Below are 20,139 nucleotides of genomic sequence, written 5' to 3'. Positions count from 1 at the left end.
TACTGGGTAAACGGTGGAGGGACAGGATCCGCGCCAGCCCAGGCCCAGCGAGCACCCGCGAATTTTGATTGACTGATTGACACCTGAGCGAGCGAGACGGGAGCTGCCGCCAAGAAATTGGACGTGATGTCGATACCCACTGCGACAGCCATCACGGCGGCCACCTTTCACCATCCTCCTCCTCCTATCCCCCAGACTCCTCCCACACGTCGAGCCCTGCGCAGACCAAGCAACACTGCATCCACGCCAAACCTCAAGTCGGCATACGCTTCGCACTCGCGACGGGCGTCCCGGGCTCCACTCTCGCGCAGGACCTCACTGGCGACCCTGACGCAGAGCTCTCTTCTGCCCAGCATCCCCAATGATAAACACGACGCAGCAGACATCTACCACGACGAGAATCTGATTGACCGCCCGGGGTCGCGATTCACAATGGCGCCCGCAACGCCTGGAAGGACCATGCCTGAAGATGTAGACGTGGGCGACGCTGTCGATGTGCCCGGCAACATGCAAGGTATCGTGCGCTTCGTCGGACCCGTCCAGGGCAAGAAGGGCATATTTGCTGGTGTCGAGCTCGACGCCCAGTATGCGGCGCGCGGAAAGAACAACGGCGACGTCGACGGGTATATTGAGTCCACTTTCTGCTTTGCAACGAGAGATTCGCTGACGCAGGACATAGTATCTCCTACTTTGCCACATCGATACCTGGCGCCGGTATTTTCTTGCCTGTCGCCAAAGCTATGAGACTGGACTCGGGCATGTCGTTCCCCGCGACACCCAGCTCTGGGCTCAAGAGCGGATCGCAGAACTCGACCAACTACACCCCTCCGACGCCTGGGCTGCCCAAATTCAGCATGTCCGTGGGGCCTGGCGCAAGAGCTCCGAGCCCTCAGGGGAAGCGGTCAGCACCACGAAGTTCACTTGCTCGACCCGACTCACCCGTCCGCCGAACGCAGATGACTCCTGGCCCTCGGCCGTCGATCGCAGGACCGGCAAAGACGCCTTCACGCTACGGGAGCCCGACAAACCGATTCGCTCAGAGTGTGCGAGGCACCGCTGGTGATCCCAGCAAGAGGCTGCCTGCCGTGGATCGCAAACCTAGCATGCCCCTTCGCAGTGCCTCTGCGCTAGGTTCCTTCGATGATGACCTCTCGGGAATGGGCCTGCCGCGATCCAAGACAAATGGCAATGTCGGCGCGGCCACTCCATTCGTCACAGCACCGCGCTCTCCCACGCGTTCTGCTTCACGGGCCAACGTGCGCAACGGCGAAGAGATAGAGCGCCTCAAGGCGCAGCTCGAGGACAAGGAGAAGCAGCTGAAAGAGCAATCTGCCACGCTGAACGAGATGGAGAGCAGTCTCACGGAGCTCCAGGGCCTTATGGAGAACGCTGGAGATCTGAGGGATGGTTCCAGCGAGTTTGCTGACAAGGACACCTCCCAACTGCGCAATCTGCTCCGTGAGAAGAATGAGAAGATTTCCATGCTCACGTCTGAATTTGATGCGCACCGCGCCGACTTTCGCAGCACGATTGACGCCCTCGAGATGGCCAGCACGGAAACCGAGAGGGTCTACGAGAAGCGCATGGAAGAGCTCATGGCAGATATCAGGGAACTCGAGTCTCGCAACGTGGACGTCGAATCGGTCGCGACACAACTCAGGCAGCTCGAGGAACTGGTGCTGGAGCTTGAAGAGGGACTAGAGGACGCCCGCAGAGGAGAGGCCGAGGCGCGAGGCGAAGTAGAGTTCTTGCGTGGTGAGGTGGAAAGGACGCGCACCGAGCTGCGACGGGAACGAGAGAAGGGCGGGCAGGTGCAGAGTCCGATCATGGAAAAGGGGTCGATGAAGGAGCTGGAGGCCAAGGACGACGAGATCAGGGGCCTCAAGGCCATCATTCACTCGCTCAGCCGTGACTCGGCCAGTGAGCCGCGGTCACCTCCCCAACGACCGGGCTCGCTCATTGCAAACGACGTCATTGAGCAGAAGATTGCCCGTGATAACCTTGAGCGACAAGTGGCCGAGTTGCAGTCCATTTTGTCCCAGAAGAGCAGCCGCGAGCAGGAGTTGATGCAGGAGCTCGAGAAGATTCGCGTCGACAGCAGCAACAGCAACAGAAACAATGTTAACAATACCCACCAACAGAGGTCGTCGCTCAGGGACTCTCGCGACACGGTTGTCCTGGCCGCCGCCAACGAGAACCGATTCTCTGGCCGTGCAAACAATGTCGGCGAAAGCGACAACCAGTCCAACGCCACCGAGCATAGCACTCTCTGGTGCGAGATCTGCGAGACCAGTGGCCACGACATTCTGACCTGCACCAACATGTTTGGGCCTGATGGTGGAAAGCCGACGGCGACGGATGATGGCCGCAAGCAGTCGACGCCCAAGTTGGCCAACGACAATGCCCTACGACCTCAGGGAGGCGACGACGACGACGACGCAAGGCCTGCGCCACTTGCATCGGTCAGGTCGAGGAGCCCTGCTCCCCCGGCTGCCAGGAGGCCTATGCCCGACCCAATGGAGTCTGGCCCTGTTGCTGGAAAGGAGAGCGGCATCATGGACCCCGAGAAGTGGTGCGCCATGTGTGAGCGTGACGGACACGATAGTGTGGATTGCCCATTCGAGGATGCGTTCTAAATTATCTTCGGCGACAGAAGTCCTTTAAAGAACACGTTGAGAAGCGAAAGCGTACAGATATCCTTGAAGGGGAGAGAGACCTTTTGGCAATTGGCAAGTGTGAGGCGTGATGATATCGCCTGGTACTCACTTGGTTGCGTTCAATGCTTTTTGCTTTGCATGGCTTGGTTGGGCATTATGATACCATGGACCCCCCCCTTCGTGTCTTTTCTCTTTCAGGCTTGGTCTCGCGAGATCAGCACATGAGGTAGATTCTGTAGTCATAGCGCGTACCATCTCATTCCCTATACCATGAGAGATGCTGTGTTTGGTCACTTATCACTACCACGAGACCTGCTGCCCTCGCGTTTGGTGCCACCACTCGAGACTTTTGTACATCTCGCCCTCGAACCCTCCCACGAGGTCCCAATACTTCTTCATGAACCACATCTGGGGTTCCCACGAGCGTGCATCCCACGGCACACCAGCCTCCATGCCGAGGGAGCTTTGCTGACTGCCCCAGCAAACCAGGCCCCCACCTCCCAAGTCAAGGCACAGCTGGTCCTCGTCCAGGGTAACGTCTTCAGCGCTCAGAGCCTGCAGTGTTCTCTGGCGGAAGTCCCCAAATGGAATCACGTCCTGCGACAAGTTAGCCTCCAGCTCCTCAACACCAGGACGTGGAGGGGCCAGCACGTACGATGTAAGGATGATGGCCAAAGGTGAGCTGTATATCCTTGGGCTGCAGATCGGGCGTGATGCTTCGGAATCTGGGCTTTATCGACACCAGCTGCGACTCGTGATATCCCGTCTCCGGCCCGATGGAAAAGGGGCTGCATCCGTTCTCCACTATCATGGGCCCAATGTCGCTCATCCCGAGTGCGTAGCAGTTGGCGAACAGAGCACCAAAGAGACCCGCCTCCACGACGTAGATGCGCGACAGCTGCATCGGGGACAGTGTGCCGGTCATGTGCCGGTCGATGAACGTTGCGAAGCGGCGGGCCTCCTCTTGCAGACGACTCCTCGGGGGCCCGGGTGGCGTATTATGGCTCGACGCCCAAGTTGCGCCTGGTATGATGGCTGGTGCTGGTTCGAGAGCGGGCGTCTGCTCCTTGAGATGGCGGAGCAAGGCGCGTTTCTGTGAGACACTCAGCGTCTGGATGTGCTGCAGCGCGGTGAGAACTGCTTCGTCGTCTTCAAGGCTCGTGGGAGGTGATGAGGTAGATGATGACGAGTTGGACAGCTGCCACGACTCATTCGTCGAGAGGGCAGTGGATGGATGGGCTTGGAGAGACCTGGTCCCAGACCATGCGTTGAAGCCGTGATCTGTCAGACGCCCTGTTAGGACGTGGTTTTTCTGGGCGGCGGGGGCATGGACGGCCGCCTGATCGACTGCTAGATCTATGAGTTCGATCTCTGGGTCAGGCACAGGGTCTGCCGAGTGACATTGCTCCCTGCTTCTTTGACTGTTGCCGGCATGACTGTTGGATTGTCGGGGTTGGTCTACGGACACCGTGGACTGTGAGGTGAGTTGGTCCAGCAGAGCGAGCTTCTCTTTCCTCTTCTGGCCTGTACGAAGCGATTACTTGGGTCAGCGAGGATGTAATTACATGTCACGGGACTGGAGATTGTGTTACGATAGTTGCGCGATGCGTTGCGGTTCTGCTCCCGACGTGCGTCTGGATTACGACGCTGCGGTGGAGGTTTGGCGATCTTGGCAGGTTGCGTAGCCTGTGCATTCATGGCGATGCTGCTAGCAAGCTTGATGTGGTTGAACGGGTCAGTCAAGAGTAAGCGCGCTCCAGGTTGAAGCTGACATGGATGAATTGACACTGTCTGGATGGGCAGCTCTTATTAATCATGTGAGCAGATCTGCTAGTCGGTACTTGCTTAGCGCCGGAGTCACCACTGAGGACGTGGTAGGGGCACAAGTATTGGCTAACAACATGAAGGCTGCTGGATGAAGCGCAACCCCTGCTAAGTACTGCGGTACTCCGTACAAGTGCTACATGATTACAACAATCGAGACGAGGATGCGTGCTTACAGTAATAGGATGGAATAGTATTCACTAGCATCTCACTCGACCAGGAATTCGCCTAATCAATTATTATTATCACCAAGTATTCAAATCTGGCTTTGGTGGGGACCACTACTTGGGCACTAGGCGTAGATAAGAGGTACCTTCTAGTCATCGCACTCAAGCGCTGACGCCATGTACCACCCATCGCATCGACATTCTTCGATGCCCTTCCATGAGGCGGCGCACGGTTGGAGCGACCCTGCAGCAGCCAGCCAACCATCTCACACCATTTGTGCCTTTGACGCTTTTTCCCTACCGACTGGAGCCTGACGGACACCAACCGGACGTGCATCAGACAGACGGACGCCTCTTGAGAAAAAGTCGTAGTCAGTTCAACACCTGCCTCTGTCTTGCCTCGTTCCCGCTTTCCCTCTTCTTTTTTCCTCCTCATCAGCAACAACGACTTCACCTCTCCTCCATACGCCGCATCTCATCCCAGCACTCAGGGCCTATCCGACCCCCTGTCGATTGCTTATCCCGCGCTCCACTCATATCGAGACTTCTCCCTGCCCCGCGAAATCTAATCTTTGCTCGTCGTATCTCCCAACAACCAAGCGTCGAGCGAGATCAACCCGCTTCTGGTGCCAAGGTACGTGCGATTCCTCGTCTGCGATTGTGCGTGCGCGATGAAACGACTGGACTTTGCGGAAATTCCGCAATGGCGGTGGTTCTAGCAGATTCGCCCGGATTTCCATCAGTCTTACTAATCCCACGATAGAAGAGATCTTCATTCGCTTCAATCATCTTTGTCGACGCGCGCAACTAGACTCTCAATCTACACGCGACACGCTGTACATCTGCAACCATGGTCAAGGAGACAAAGTACTACGACACCCTCGGGGTGAGTATTTCGACAACACGATCCGACAACGCGACATACTAACCCAATGCCCAGGTCTCACCCACAGCCACCGATGCTGAGCTGAAAAAGGCTTACAAGGTCAATGCCTTGAAGTACCACCCTGACAAGAATGCCAACAACCCCGACGCCGAGAGCAAGTTCAAGGAGGTCTCGCACGCCTACGAAATCCTCTCCGACTCACAGAAGCGCACCATCTACGACCAATATGGTGAGGCCGGTCTCGAGGGCGGCGCCGGCGGCGGTGGTGGCATGGCCGCCGAGGATCTGTTTGCGCAATTCTTCGGTGGTGGCGGCGGCGGTTTCGGTGGCATGGGAGGTATGTTTGGCGGCATGGGCGGCGGCCAGCGCGGACCTCCCAAGGCCCGCACGATCCACCACACTCACAGGGTTGCGCTCGAGGACATTTACCGCGGCAAGATCTCTAAGCTGGCCCTGCAGCGCTCCATCATCTGTCCCAAGTGCACTGGTGTCGGTGGCAAGGAGGGTGCCGTCAAGAAGTGCACAGGCTGCGATGGCCACGGTATGAAGACCATGATGCGCCAGATGGGCCCCATGATCCAGCGCTTCCAGACCGTCTGCCCCGACTGTAACGGAGAGGGAGAGATCATCAAGGACAAGGATCGCTGCAAGCAGTGCGCAGGAAAGAAGACCGTGGTCGATCGCAAGGTCCTCCACGTCCACGTTGACAAGGGTGTCCGCAGTGGGACTCGCGTCGAGTTTAAGGGTGAAGGCGACCAGTCTCCTGGAATCCAGGCCGGCGACGTTGTGTTTGAAATTGAGGAGAAGCCCCACGCACGTTTCACCCGTAAGGAGGATGACTTGCTCTACAACTGCGAGATTGAGCTCGTGACTGCCCTGGCTGGAGGTACCATCTACATCGAGCACCTCGACGACAGGTGGCTCAGCATCGATATTATGCCTGGAGAAGCAATTGCCAACGGTAAGTCCTCAAGGTCCCTTTTCTTAGAGCAAATCCACTGACAACAGCAGACGCCGTCAAGATGATCCGTGGACAAGGTATGCCGTCGCCTAGGCATCACGACTTTGGCAACATGTACATTCGCTTCAGCGTCAAGTTTCCCGAGAAGGGCTGGACCGACAACGAGGAAGCCTTCGAGCAGCTCCGCAAGATCCTTCCCTCGCCCGCTCTGCAGAACGTGCCACCCGCCGAGGCCATGACTGAGCCCGCCGATCTCGAGGATATGGACGGTTCCTCGCAGAGCCGTGTCTTCAACAACGGCGGCATGGATGAGGACGACGAGGATGGCCAGCCCGGCGGCGAGCGTGTGCAGTGCGCCTCGCAATAAAGCACGACATCTAACTACCGCGACATGACTGATCGGCTCGCTCCTGTATCTTCAGGGGGCAGGTAGCCGCATCATGCAAGCTTCGCGTAGGCGTGGACTATGGGAAAAGCCTTTAATGATACCAGTGCATGAACGAACATGAATGTTACGTTTCTTCGCCATGAAGCATTGCCAGCATGGGGAGGGGAGAAGCAAGGTGTGGCAGATGAGGCGAGGAGTTGGGTGGGAGAGCAGTTGGCTGCGTGCCGCCGAGGCTGGTTTCTTTCATATTTTTTGCAGAATTGGCGTTTAGAGGACATAGACGTTTGACGATGAGGGTCTGAGTTGTTCGCCGACGTAGACCGCGCCTTTGTAATTGAAATAAACTGCGAAAGCCACTTTGTACTGTCCTATGACACTTGATGACCATGTCGACCTGCTGGCGATGCCTTTTGCTAGTCTAACTAGTACCAATACTTGCCCACCTTTCGAATATCCGATGGCTGCCTCGAAGCTCTGCTGCTCAATGACCAGACTTATAGGTAGCATTTGACATTTAGCTATTCAACCACCTTGTGCGCTCCGCCGTACCGCCGTTTCCAGCATAGACTCTCCCCAAGCACAGGAATGCAGAATCGCCATGCTACTACTCTCTAGGACTGCATCATCAGTCTTGCTGCTCTGGAGTTGTGTCCAAGAGTGTGCTGAGCTCAGCGGCAAACAACCTAAAAGAATCCAGGGCCTCTTCCAATTCGCGCACTCTAGCGACGCTCTGCGCATTCTCCAGCTCCAGCTGCGAGACCCGAGCCTGCAACTCGGCCACGTCAGTCGTGTTTGTCTGTGTTGGCGGTTTTGTCTCCTGCTGTCGAAAGTTGAGGAGACGGTTGACCCTAGCAGGCGCGTGGCTACCCCTGCGCGCGGAGAAAGAGGGCGTGAGTGAGGTGTAGCGGTTGGCCGCGAAGACGTCGAGCGAAAGTCCCCGACTGATGGGCCGAGACTGACTGGAGCGTTGGATTGGGCTTCCAGTGCCTTGAATAATCTTGCTCGTGAGGTGTTGTTTCGACATGGACCTTGGTGTCCTGAGGGTAGATGCTGCCCTGGCAGCTGAGCTGCGCGTCCGAGAGGCCATCCTCTCCGCCTCCTTCTTTTCGGCCGCCGCTTCTTCGTCTTCCGCTGCTTGTTGGGGATGCTTCTTCTTGAATATGGACCACCAGGACTGCCGCATGCAAGCCTCCAGGCCAAACATGACCTTGAGCACGAGGTAGTGTGCGCAGTTGAATGTGCTGGGGTCCATCACGATGGCTCGGTGGATTCGGTGAGCGTATAGCACACTCTTCGTCTTGCACTTGTTGCTCATGGGAACAAGTGCGAAGAAGGTGTCGCGTTCCTCGCGGCCCAGGTAGTCACGCACATTCTCCCACATCGCTTCCAGGCACGCGTATGTCACGTAGTCTTCTTGAGTTCTACCGCTGTAGGCCGGAAATTCTGGATCGTCAATCTTGCTCGATAGTTCTCGGTCATGACGGCGCTCGTCAAGCATGTCTCCCTCTTCCTTATCGTCGGCCTCTGTTTCTTCTTGGCTGTCGTATTGAGATTCGTTTGCCTCATCAGACAGTGCCGTGACGTCGCTCTGAACGTATAGTATCTCGTCGTTTTGAGAGCTACCAAAGAACTATTGACTGTCCCCTGTCGGTGTTTGGGACGTCTCCGACCATCTGCCAAATATCGTTGACAGGGGTGTAAGGGGCGAGCTAGGAGGCGAGATGCTGGGTCTGATAACGGCCAACTCGTTTCCGTCGATCTCTAGAGACCGAGACATGGCCACGAAACTCATTATGTCTGTCTTCGTGGTTTTTGAGGGATAAGCAGTGTGAAAGCGCGGATGGGTTCCGGTTCTTCAAGCAGCAAAGATGTCCAGTGCCATGAGCAAGGTGCACAATCAAAAATAGAGAAACGAGAAGGTAAAGAGGGGGTTGAAACGTTGTGAAAAGAGGTGGCGTTTACGGTCAAGCTCACTGTGAGTGGGTGGTGAGATGAGAGACAAGAGCAGTTGTGCGGGACTCGTTCGTTGACTTTGGCGAAGTCAAGGGAAAGCAAGATCACCCTCCACACATCGTAGGCCAATCACTCGCGTACTGCCCTTGTTCGACCCTTGGAGGTTTGCCTTATTTTGTTTTGTTCGGCTAGAAGCATTGAGATAGAAACTGCCAGCTCCCATTTGATCAAGATTGAGCTTCTTCAGACGCTTCAACCTCAGTCGCAGGAGCATCACCGCCTTCCCCATCCTCGCCGCCGCCTCGTTTCTTGCGTAGATATTCCACGTTGTATAATAGACCACGCACAACATCCTCGGTCGCCTCAATATCTGACGTCTTCACGCTGTTTTCTTCAACCGTCATGATGTCATCCACCGATAGCCGCTCCTCGTTCATGTTGAGTGTAAAGATGTTGATTGAGTTTGCAGGGTTTGCCGCTCCTGGGTCCATTGCGGCGACAATCTTTGGCGGATCACCCTCCACAGGAGAGATCTCGAGGTCGAGAGGGTTACCGGGTAGCTGGATAACCCCAGGGTGGTTGAGCCTGTTGTCGTCTGTCAAAAGCCAGGAGAAGATTGCTTTGATCCTGTAGGAGGTGTCAGCAAAATCAGTCGAAGCCCACGAAATTCGAACAACATACCCTTCGCAGATCGCCAGAACGTAGGTCAATTTTCCTGACTCGGACGGATAGACCAGCGAATGCAGACCGCTGACAGCAACCTCGGTGATTGTCGAGTCAATCTGTTGGGCCAAATTCAGGACGCTTGCTGTGGAGGCCAGATTCCCTGCCAGCCAGTCCCAGACAAACAGCTCGTTCTCTCCGCCGCCTGAAATAAGGATGTCACTCCGCTGTTCAGGAATGACCAAATCGCCAATGAAATCCTTGTGTCCCAAGCAAAACCCTTCAATGATATGAGCTTGGGGGATGTACCGCGATACGCGAATGTGCTCGTCCCTGTCTGCTGTGATTATGTACTTTCTGCCCTCGCGCTCAGCTACGAGAAGGGCCGTCAGTAGCGAGACATGGCCAAGCAGCAACGTGAGCTCGAATGCGGGAGCGTCTGTGGCCTTGTCCTGCTCATTGTTTGGTTTCTTCTTTGCTTGTAGTTGCTGAGATTCCAAAGCTCTTCGGTTCCTCCTCGAATGCACAGTGAACTCGTTGGCTTCAATAGGGGTCTCCGTGACCGTCTTTGCGACGACTGGCGCCTTCCAGTTGGGGTCAGGGGCAAGAGGCAGAGAATACACATCGCCAAACTTGTCGGCGCAGATAATCGCGGAGTCAGGTCCGACGACAATGGAGCTTGGCCGTTTGGGCATGACCCTGCGACACATTAGTTGGGATTGATTGCTTTGTCGGGATTGCGCCAAAAAACCAACCTTGAGCTGAGCTCCTTGAGGTTGCCTTGGCCGTCATGCTCAAACACCCAAAGAGCCTTATCATGACCAGTGACGGCAATGACATGCTTATTGTCAGGCGTGCTCGTGAGGTGCGTAATCGATGGCCGATCCGGCACTTTTGCGCGTCCCTCCACCCGCACGCGGCTCCGGCTTGCCTTATCCTTCCCCTTGCCTTTCTGGCCTTTGCTGGATGACTCTCCGTCGACTGCATCCGCTGGTGGCATATCTGTTGTAATGAATACACTGGACTCTTCCTCGCTGAGCATCTTTTGGCGCTTTGCTGGTGGCTCGTCCTTGTCGTCGTCTGCCATGTAGGCGTCCTCACCAGCTCCAGTCGCCAATGCCACCTCTCTCTCCTCCGCAACTCGATTCACAGCCTCGGCGACCTTTTCCACGTCGGGGTGCTTCCATGTCGAGATGAGCTTGCCATCGGTGAGGCTGTAGGTGTGCAGTTGGCCTGATCGTGCAGCGAGGAGGATGTTGCCGAGGGCATGGACCTGGCTATAGGGGATCTGGACGTTCGCATACATGTTTGCGCAACCAGCCAGAGAGTGGCTGCAGCTTCAATCTGTAAGTATTGATGAAATTTGGGCCCAGTAAGCCAAGTCTCTCAAACAAGGCTGCGAAGGGCCTGTGAAGCTTTCATCAGACATCATGAAAAAAAAAAGGTACGTATCTTTTTCCGGTTAGCTCAACTCTTGGCACCTGGATCACTCACCTTGCCTGTTGCAGACTAGCGCGCAGCGAGCCCTAACTGGCTGGACGTGCCCGCACGGAAAATAGTAGCGAAATTTCAGAAAGCCTCGCGACTCTGGTTCCGTCAACCACCCAAACACCTTGCTATCTCCCACAGACCATCAAAGAGATACCCCTTGCCCTTAAACAACCTGCCTTCATAAAATAAGAAGATATGGGGGGCAAGAACATCAACAAGAGCGGCTACTTCGACAAGCTCCAGGGCTTGCTCGAGGAGTACAAGTCCGTCTTCATTGTCGAGATCGACAATGTCTCGTCCCAGCAGATGCACGAGATTCGCCATGCTCTCCGCAAGCAGGCTGTCGTCCTGATGGGCAAGAACACCATGGTACCGACTCTCGAACTTCGCGACAGCAGACTGGAAAATGCTGACCCCAATGACAGGTTCGCCGTGCCCTCAAGACCTTCATCCCCGACCACCCTGAGTATGAGCGCTTCCTGCCCCACGTCAAGGGCAACGTTGGCTTCGTCTTCACCAACGGCGACCTTAAGGAGATCCGTGACAAGATCCTCGAGAACCGTGTCGCCGCCCCTGCCCGTGCTGGTGCCCTCGCGCCCGCAGACGTGTGGATCCCCGCTGGCAACACCGGCATGGAGCCCGGAAAGACCTCCTTCTTCCAGGCCCTCGGTGTCCCCACCAAGATTGCCCGTGGTACCATTGAGATTACCACTGATCTGAAGCTCGTCGAGGCCGGCAGCAAGGTCGGCCCCTCCGAGGCCACCCTGCTCAACATGCTCAACATCTCTCCCTTCACCTACGGTCTGGGCATTGCTCAGGTCTACGACGAGGGTCAGACCTTCCCCGCCTCCGTCCTCGACATTGGTGAGGAGGAGCTCCTCAAGACCTTCGCCACAGCCATCACCACCATCGCCTCCGTCTCGCTGGCCATTGGCTTCCCCACCCTGCCCTCGGTCATGCACTCCGTCATCAACGGCTACAAGAACATCCTGGCTGTCGCCATCGAAACCGAGTTCAGCTGGCCCGAGATTGAGGAGCTCAAGGACCGCATCGCCAACCCCGACGCCTACGCCGCTGCCGCCCCCGCTGCTGGTGGTGCTGCCGCTACCACTGAGGCTGCTGGTGACGCCAAGAAGGAGGAGTCGGAGGCTGAGGACTCTGACGAGTCTGGCTTCGGTGGTCTTTTGTATGTACCATCTCGCCCACCCCTGCATTTCTCCCCACTAACACGTCTCGCAGCGATTAAACGGAAAGCCACACGTTTCACAGTCACGATGTGCGGGATTCGCAGTCATGACTTCGGATCACGAGATATGATCTTCAGTCGAGAGCTACATAGATCGCCGGTCGGTCGGCTGAACCCATCGCAACGGGACAATGAGACACGATATCCAATGAACACGCACGACATGACAGCGATGGTGATGTGTGACTGCACAATCTGTGTCGTACTTTGAAAAGGTTAGTCAAATTTCAGCCACTTTCACCTCTTACCTGAATGATTAAGAAATAATCATGAGCTTTTTAACCCTGATCTCCTGATGACACGCATTATATCAACAACACCTTATGACACAGTCTACTACACCAAAATTCCTCAAGCCTATTTCCAAGGGTATCGTGGCTAACAGTACAAAGGAACCGAAACTCCCGATTGTCTTTCTGTAGTCCTTAGGAGGCTCCGTTCGCGGGGTCTCTCTCCAGCACACGCTTGGCCGTTGCCATTGCTAGGTCAGGCATACCGGCCAGGCGCGCCACTTTGAGGGCATGACTCTGTCGATTAATGCCCTCTCGTAGCTTGTGAATGTAGACAAAGCCTTTCTGCCCATCTTCCTCTACATCTGTGCAATATGTTTTCACCACACCGTTACCCCCGATCCCCAGGCCTTCCTCTGCTGCAAGATCAGCCACGCCGTGGAAATGCGTGGCAAAGAGTGTGCGGCATTGGTTGACCGTGACCAAGTGATGTAGGCACGCGTATGACACAGCTGTGCCGTCCTCGGGGGTCGTGCCCCGGCCGATCTCGTCCATGATGACAAAAGAGCGAGGCGTGGCCTGCTTCAAGATCTGGGCTGTCTCTAACATCTCCACCATAAAGGTGCTTTGATCGCGATACAGATTATCGGCCGATCCCACGCGGCTGAAGATGGCATCGACAATGCCGATTTCCGCGAAAGAGGCAGGAACATAGCAACCGATCTGAGCCATAATGGTGATGAGAGCATTCTGGCGCAGAAACGTGCTTTTGCCAGCCATGTTGGGTCCGGTGATCAGCCACAGTCTGCCTGCTGAGGGCGAACCGACGAGGCAGTCATTGCGTACAAAGCTGCGACCTTGCTCGTACAGGCCGCCTTCGACAGTCGGATGACGGCCACCTATGATCGTGTGTGAGGTGGAGTGGGTCAGCTGCGGTCGGGCGAGATTCTGCTCCTCGGCTAGCTTTGCAAAGGATGTCGCAATGTCCAGCTCGTCCAATACTGCGGCACTGCGACGGAGCTTGACCAGGTTGGTCACAACATGCTCTCGCAACGAGTGGAACACTCGCTGCTCTTCAGCACGAATGTGGAAGCGAGTCTGGTCCAAACGCTGCCCCAGTGCGGTCCACTCCGGAATCTGGAATGAGCGTGTGGAACGGCTCGACGACAAGGTTCGCACGACCGGCACATGCTTGAGGTCTTTCCCCTTGATGTGAGCAATGTGTCCCAGGCCTGGTGTCCAGCGCAAGGTCAACGAAGAGGCGCCCAGTTTGTTGCGAAGGGTCTCGGCAAGTTTCATCCTCTCCTGCTGCAATTGGGCTAGTTGAGCATGGAGCTTCTGAAGTCCAGAGCTCGCCCCTGGCTTCATGACCCAGGCTTCACTTTCCTCCGAGTAATGCTCCTTGAGTGACGTGGGTCTTTTGCGCTTGCCCTTAGGAAGCAAGTTCATGTCTGCTTCTTCGCCTTCAGATGAGACCACGTCCTCGGCCAAGGCAAGGACCTTTCCCGTCGTTGAGTCCTCAATCTCATGCTGGTGAACCACACCTTCTTCATCGATGGCTTCCTTAATCCGCTGGGCGAGTTTCAGGGGTTCCTCGAGGCTGATACGTGAAGTGAGGAAAGTGAGACAATCATCTGCACCGGGATTGGCCGATGCACTGGCGTGCTTGAGTAAAGTGACAATGTCTTCAGTTGCGCGGATCGTGGCTGCCAGCCCGAGCAAGTCGTCGGGATCACCTCGTCCCAAGGCAAATTTTTGCACCAAGCGCTGGGAGTCAGAGCTTCTCCGGAGGAGCATGATTACCGAGTCGCGTAGATCGACGTCTTGGGTAAATTGCGCAACCAGGTCCTGGCGGCGCTTGATAACCTCAAGTGATGTCGACGGGGCACTCAGCCACTCATTAAGTAGGCGAGCGCCACTCTTGGTGACGGTTCGGCGGATGGCATGCAGCAAGCTGCCTCGGAACGCGCCGTCGCGTATCGTATGCTTGATCTCAAGTGCTCGGAGACTATTCTTGTCGATACTCATAATCTCCATGTTCTCGTGTCGAAGAGGCGGCTGGAGCTTCATAGTAAGTCCCTGAAGTCGGTCCTTGACGTAATTCAGAACAAGACCCCCGGCAAGTACCTCATCCTGCGTGAAGCTTGTCTGGATGCTCGGAGGAATGTCCGACTCCAAGTACGGCGTCCAGTCTGCCATGTTGGCCAAGCCTCCGCCAGGCGCATACGTAATCAGATGCCGGTCCTCTGCCATTATGGTGAAGACATGATGATCCACTTGCGGCTCCAAACTTTGGTCGAGCACGATTTCTCTCGGTCCGATCCTCGATAGGATGGATGGCAGGGATGCAACATCTGTGCTTTGGGTGAAGAAGTGGCCAGTAGACAAGTCTAGCCATGCCAGTCCCAGCGGGAGCACCGGGTGATCGGCCGCGTCTGGGCTCTCAGGTTCACCTATGTGGATTGCCATGACATAGTTGTTGGAATAAGGGTCCATGAAATTCTCGTCGATCAGTGTCCCCGGAGTGATAATCCGAGAGACTCTGCGATCGTGCATCAGACCTCCAGACTTAACCTTTTCAGGAGCATCGTTTGGAAATTCCTCGGCAATGGCAACATAGCGACTGAGATCTTGCACCAAGATTTTGAGAAAGCGGTCTAGCTGGAAGAAGGGAAATCCAGCCTACTGTGGTCAGCAAAATCTTTCCCGTGTGCTCTGTACGTACTCACCATAGGTACAGGGCCCGCATTGGTTTTCTTGGATGCCACTTTGATATTGAGCAAAGGTCCGTATTCCTCGGCATGCTCAAAGTACAATTCATAGAACCCGCCCACGCGAGTCAATAGGACGCAGTTGTCGAATTTGTCCATGTTTCGCCGTGCCTGTAGCACCACTGTTGGGTAGGGCGGCTCATCTTGGGCGGTCTCTTGCTGGAGAGCGTGTTCTTGGGGCTGATGCACGAGCCCTTGGGGCAAGTCTGCGAGACTGACTGTGGTTTTGGTCTTCTTGCTTCTGAGTTGGTGTGTCTGGGCCGGACAGCGGGTAGCGGGTCCGATGCCACATAGTCGTGAGCTATAGTGGACACCCTTGGCGGTCAGAAGGGTGTTTTTCGGAATGCGAGCACGAAGCCTGACGGGACCATAGGAGCGTAGCATGAGGGCTGAAGGCTACAGATGGAAAGTGCTGCAGGATAGGTGGGTGTCTCCTGCGTCAGGTGCTCCAAATGGGCCAGCAGCGTTCGTTCACCAGTCATCAACGACGTAGGGTTAAGATGGGTGTTGAAGGTACAGGATTGAGAAAGTACCAAATTCTGTAATCCTAGCCACAGTGTCGAAGATTAATTTGAACAGTATGTCCTGTGGCGTTCACGGGAGTTCTCCGCACAGTGTGTCAGCAACTGAGATGAATTTCCAACTTGTACCTTTGTCGAGCGACTCCATTGTCAGTGGGAAGGCACGCTGCGTGAAAGGGGATGGCAAGCACTACCTATCACAATGTGCTTGCCTTCGTTGGATGAAGGTTCCAGTCCCCAATGGCTAAGGTATCTTACCTTAGTCTTGGGTAATACCGACTCGCCGCTTTCTTGGTGCTTCACATGCTATCTTCATGACATTGATTCACCATTTCCCTCGACGTGCATGCCTCAGTATACATATTCGCCGCGCCCCAGGGTATTGCAGCTCCAGTCGTCCAAGGGCAGGCAAAAATGAGGTCAGTCTTGGGCATCTTTCAGGCCGCGTGCCGAGTGTTTCCCGCAATCTGAAGTCAGTTGCTGGGCCAATTGCCCGAATCGCGAAAGAATCCTCCACACCTTTTAGCAAAGTCTGGTCCCCTGCTGCAGCAGTCGATTCTTGGCACACACTCCCCCGCAAAGCAGCTGACCGGGAGGTCAAGTGGCAGCCACTCCCGAGTCCAGTCCCTTACCACCACCCACACGCATCATCATCACCAGATCGTTCCCAAAGCGTAGAGCTCCATTTCAAACTCTTGTCGTTAAGTTTCACAGCGCGCACTCAGCTCTCGGATCAATACAATCATTACATGGCTTGGGGAACTATTTCAAACCCATCACTTTAGCTGACCCTTTGCTCAAGCGACACAGACAGCATCCCGGAGGTCCACTACCCCGTTCAACACCTACTTCCCTTCTCGGCTGTCTATTCCAAGCTCGCCGCCGCTGCCGGCCAACACCAAAAACTGCCAGGCAAGCTGCGTCGACAGTCAAATCTCTCGGCACCAGCTGCACCGGGTCATCTCCCAGACGACTACGAAATGGGTGGCGGCAACGAGTCTCGGAGTGATTACTCCTACCCTCGGATGGTATCGAGACCTGTAGGCGTTCCCAAGACCAGCATTCTCAAGGAGCGCATCGGCCTGTTCTATAACCACGGACAGTACGAGAAAATTAACTTGCTAGCGTTTGTCCCTAATGCTTGATCAAGTTGTCTGAGCTAACAGCGCCACAGAAACCTCAACAAAGCCAGGTATTCAGGCTGTCCACATGTTCAGTTGTCTGTGTGGGATGCGCCGGGCCAGGAGCGCCCCACGTTCAAGGAAGCGACATCTCATGAGTTTCGCGAGACGCGCATTGGCGAGTCATTTGGTCCATCATGGTCAACTCATTGGTTCAGAGTCATCTTGACTGTTCCCACCGACATCGCCGAGGACGAGCATCTTGAGCTGCACTGGGACGCGAACAATGAAGGCCTGATCTGGTCGGAAGATGGGACACCATTGCAAGGTCTAACAGGAGGCGGCGAACGTATTGAATGGGTTCTCCCCAAATCCTTCTGCAATGGGAAAGAACATACCATCTACGTTGAAATGGCTTGCAACGGTATGTTCGGGAACGCTCCAGACGGTAAAACGAGCATTGCGCCCCCAGACTCCAATCGCCGCTTTCAACTCGCAAAGGCAGACATCGTCTCTGTGAACTGGCAAGCGCGTATGTTGCAAGTGGACATGCACGAGATTGGCGATGCCGCCAAAGAGCTGCCCGAAAATTCAGCCGAGCAGAACAAAGCGTTGAGCGTTGCAATGAAAATCATGGACACCTTCCAGGTTGATAACCAGGAGTCGATACTCAAGTGCCGCAAGCTGGCCCAGGAGATTCTTGGACCCAATGTTGACTCTCATCGTGTGTATGAGACGGGTGCAGAGCCGGTGGTTTTCGGCATCGGCAACTGCCACATTGATACGTGCTGGCTGTGGCCCTGGGCCGAGACAAAGCGCAAGGTAGCTCGATCCTGGTCAAATCAATGTGACCTCCTTGACCGTTACCCCGAGGCCACCTTCGCCGCCTCTCAAGCACAGCAATTCAAGTGGCTGAAGCAATTTTATCCCGCAGCCTACGAAAGGGTACAAAAGAAGGTGAAGACTGGTCAGTTCATGCCCATTGGTGGTAGCTGGGTTGAGCATGACACAAACATGCCCAGCGGAGAGTCCCTGGTCCGACAGTTCTTCTACGGCCAGCGCCTTTTCGAGCGAGAATTCGGGGCGAGATGCAGGACATTCTGGCTGCCAGATACTTTTGGCTACTCCAGCCAAATCCCCCAATTGTGCCGCCTCGCCGGCATGGACCGCTTCGTGACCCAGAAATTGAGCTGGAACAATATCAACAACTTCCCCCACACAACATTCATGTGGGTGAGTCCAGACGGGAGCCAGGTCATCTGCCACATGCCACCATCGGAGACATACACAGCAGAGGCCAACTTTGGCGACGTCAAGCGCAGCATCACCCAGCACAAAACCATGGCTGTCGACAGCACCTCCCTACTCCTCTTCGGCAAAGGCGACGGTGGTGGCGGCCCTACTTGGGAGCAGCTCGAGAAGCTGCGTCGGTGCGCGGGAATCAGCAACACGATTGGCGGTATTCCAAAGGTGAAGCTCGGCAACACTGTCGATGACTTCTTTGACCGCTTGTCGTCCAAGGCCTCGGAGTTTCCCACATGGTACGGCGAACTATACTTTGAGCTTCATCGTGGCACGTACACCACGCAGGCCAACAACAAGTACTATAACCGCAAGACAGAAGTCATGCTGCGGGACATTGAGCAGTTGGCCACCTTTGCGTCTCTCAGCACCAAGAAATATCAGTATCCGACCAAGGACATTGATGATATGTGGGAGAATGTGCTCCTGTGTCAATTTCACGACTGTCTGCCCGGCAGCTGCATTGAAATGTGCTACGACGACTCTGACAGCTTGTACGCTGAAGTGCTCAAGACTGGCAACAAGCTTCTGAAGGAATTGTATGAGCTATCGGGCATTTCTGATGCTAGGCCTGCCACTTTGGGCGAGGCACTTGCCATTAACACCTTGCCTTGGCATCGCAAAGAGCTCGTCGAGATTTCCGAGACTGAGGTTGGCGTTGCCTGTGGTGACGGCCAGACATTGGCAGTGAGGACCTTCCACGTACAGGAGGAACAGCCTGCTGTCACTGTCCACGAGACAGGCACCAATTCCTTTGTTGTCGAGAACGACCAGTTGCGCGTGGTCGTTACGAACGGTGTCATTGTCTCACTCTACGACCGCATCAACGAGCGCGAAGTTATCGACAAGGGTGGCGAGGCCAACAAGTTTGTGATCTTTGACGACGTCCCGCTGTACTGGCAGGCATGGGACGTGGAAGTATACCACCTGGGTACCAAACGCTCGCTCCAGTACGGATCAACCAAGATTCATGAGAAGAAGGCACACAAGGTCACCCTGGTCACCGATGTCACGATCAGCGAGAACAGCTCACTCAAGTCTTACATTACTCTGTCGGCATCGCTCAAGGGGCAGCCGTCGGAGGTCGACTGTGCAGCTGAAGTCGAGTGGCACGAGAATTCCAAATTCCTCAAGGTTGAATTTCCGGTGGATGTTGTCAACACGGAAGCATCTTACGAGACAGCATACGGCATTACCAAGCGCCCAACGCACTACAACACCAGTTGGGACATGGCCAAGTTCGAAGTATGTTGCCACAAATTCGCTGATCTCTCAGAGCATAACTATGGCGTTTCTATTCTGAATGATAGTAAATATGGCTTCGCCACAGCGGGCAAGGTGATGCGGCTTTCACTATTACGCTCGCCCAAGGCTCCTGACGCCCACGCAGACATGGGTCGCCACAACATCCGCTGGGCCATCTTCCCGCACAATGGTTCCTTGGGCTCTTCGACAGTCAGGGCAGCGTATGCCTTCAACAACCCGCTCAAGCTTTGCTCCGGGGGCGAGGCAGCCCTGACCAAGTCGGCTGGGTGCCCCATCAAACTGGTCAATGAAGACGAGTCGGCTTCGCTTGTGCTCGACACAATCAAGCGTGGACACGATGATGATGACGTGACTCGCCACGAGGGTCTGAGGGTGAACAAGGGCCAAAGCATCATTCTGCGCGTATACGAATCCCTCGGTGGCCACAGCAAGGGTACTTTCCACACAAAATTCCACGTGAAGCGCGCGACCCAGGTCAATATCTTGGAAGACGAGCTGTGTGAGGTCTCCATAAGGGATGGCACGATCCCGATCAAATTGAGACCGTTCGAAGTGGCCACCTTCAAGCTCGAGCTTTAGGGACAGGACGAGCCTGGGGAGGCTGGAATTCGCTTCAGGCGATACACATGAGCGAGTGGGATAGGGCGGCAGGTGGGCTAGATCAACAAAGTGGCAAATGAACGCAGTTGACA

The 20,139-nt window shown here is 55.4% G+C and overlaps 7 protein-coding genes across 7 annotated transcripts; 4 read left to right on the top strand and 3 right to left on the bottom strand.

Annotated features, from left to right (window-relative positions):
- Positions 1-126: 126 nt before the first annotated feature.
- J7T54_008244 (Dynactin subunit-like protein) lies at positions 127-2,636 on the top strand (the record flags this gene model as incomplete). Its single annotated transcript, XM_051508469.1, has 2 exons — positions 127-623; positions 680-2,636. 2 exons carry the CDS (start codon positions 127-129, stop codon positions 2,634-2,636), a joined length of 2,454 nt encoding a protein of 817 aa, XP_051360482.1.
- A 321-nt stretch (positions 2,637-2,957) lies between these two features.
- On the bottom strand, positions 2,958-4,355 carry J7T54_008243 (uncharacterized protein; the record flags this gene model as incomplete). The annotated part of the gene is made up of 3 exons (XM_051508468.1): positions 2,958-3,254; positions 3,313-4,181; positions 4,235-4,355. 3 exons carry the CDS (start codon positions 4,353-4,355, stop codon positions 2,958-2,960), a joined length of 1,287 nt encoding a protein of 428 aa, XP_051360481.1.
- A 1,143-nt stretch (positions 4,356-5,498) lies between these two features.
- On the top strand, positions 5,499-6,862 carry J7T54_008242 (Mitochondrial protein import protein-like protein; the record flags this gene model as incomplete). The annotated part of the gene is made up of 3 exons (XM_051508467.1): positions 5,499-5,534; positions 5,589-6,495; positions 6,546-6,862. 3 exons carry the CDS (start codon positions 5,499-5,501, stop codon positions 6,860-6,862), a joined length of 1,260 nt encoding a protein of 419 aa, XP_051360480.1.
- Positions 6,863-7,508: 646 nt separating this feature from the next.
- On the bottom strand, positions 7,509-10,805 carry J7T54_008241 (uncharacterized protein; the record flags this gene model as incomplete). Its single annotated transcript, XM_051508466.1, has 4 exons — positions 7,509-8,513; positions 9,094-9,463; positions 9,518-10,198; positions 10,255-10,805. 4 exons carry the CDS (start codon positions 10,803-10,805, stop codon positions 7,509-7,511), a joined length of 2,607 nt encoding a protein of 868 aa, XP_051360479.1.
- A 380-nt stretch (positions 10,806-11,185) lies between these two features.
- Positions 11,186-12,236, top strand: J7T54_008240 (ribosomal protein L10; the record flags this gene model as incomplete). The annotated part of the gene is made up of 3 exons (XM_051508465.1): positions 11,186-11,359; positions 11,416-12,176; positions 12,230-12,236. The coding sequence occupies 3 exons, from the start codon at positions 11,186-11,188 to the stop codon at positions 12,234-12,236; spliced, it is 942 nt and encodes a 313-aa protein (XP_051360478.1).
- Positions 12,237-12,661: 425 nt separating this feature from the next.
- Positions 12,662-15,336, bottom strand: J7T54_008239 (uncharacterized protein; the record flags this gene model as incomplete). The annotated part of the gene is made up of 2 exons (XM_051508463.1): positions 12,662-15,148; positions 15,196-15,336. 2 exons carry the CDS (start codon positions 15,334-15,336, stop codon positions 12,662-12,664), a joined length of 2,628 nt encoding a protein of 875 aa, XP_051360477.1.
- Positions 15,337-16,738: 1,402 nt separating this feature from the next.
- J7T54_008238 (Alpha-mannosidase-like protein) lies at positions 16,739-20,026 on the top strand (the record flags this gene model as incomplete). Its single annotated transcript, XM_051508462.1, has 2 exons — positions 16,739-16,860; positions 16,933-20,026. 2 exons carry the CDS (start codon positions 16,739-16,741, stop codon positions 20,024-20,026), a joined length of 3,216 nt encoding a protein of 1,071 aa, XP_051360476.1.
- Between the last annotated feature and the right edge of the window lie 113 nt (positions 20,027-20,139).

Source organism: Emericellopsis cladophorae (genome assembly GCF_022114955.1).
Source record: "Emericellopsis cladophorae strain MUM 19.33 chromosome Unknown NODE_44_length_188334_cov_123_963608, whole genome shotgun sequence".
Taxonomy (NCBI): domain Eukaryota; kingdom Fungi; phylum Ascomycota; class Sordariomycetes; order Hypocreales; family Bionectriaceae; genus Emericellopsis; species Emericellopsis cladophorae.
The sequence above is the reverse complement of the archived record's forward strand: the minus strand, read 5'-3'. Positions and strand labels throughout refer to the sequence as shown.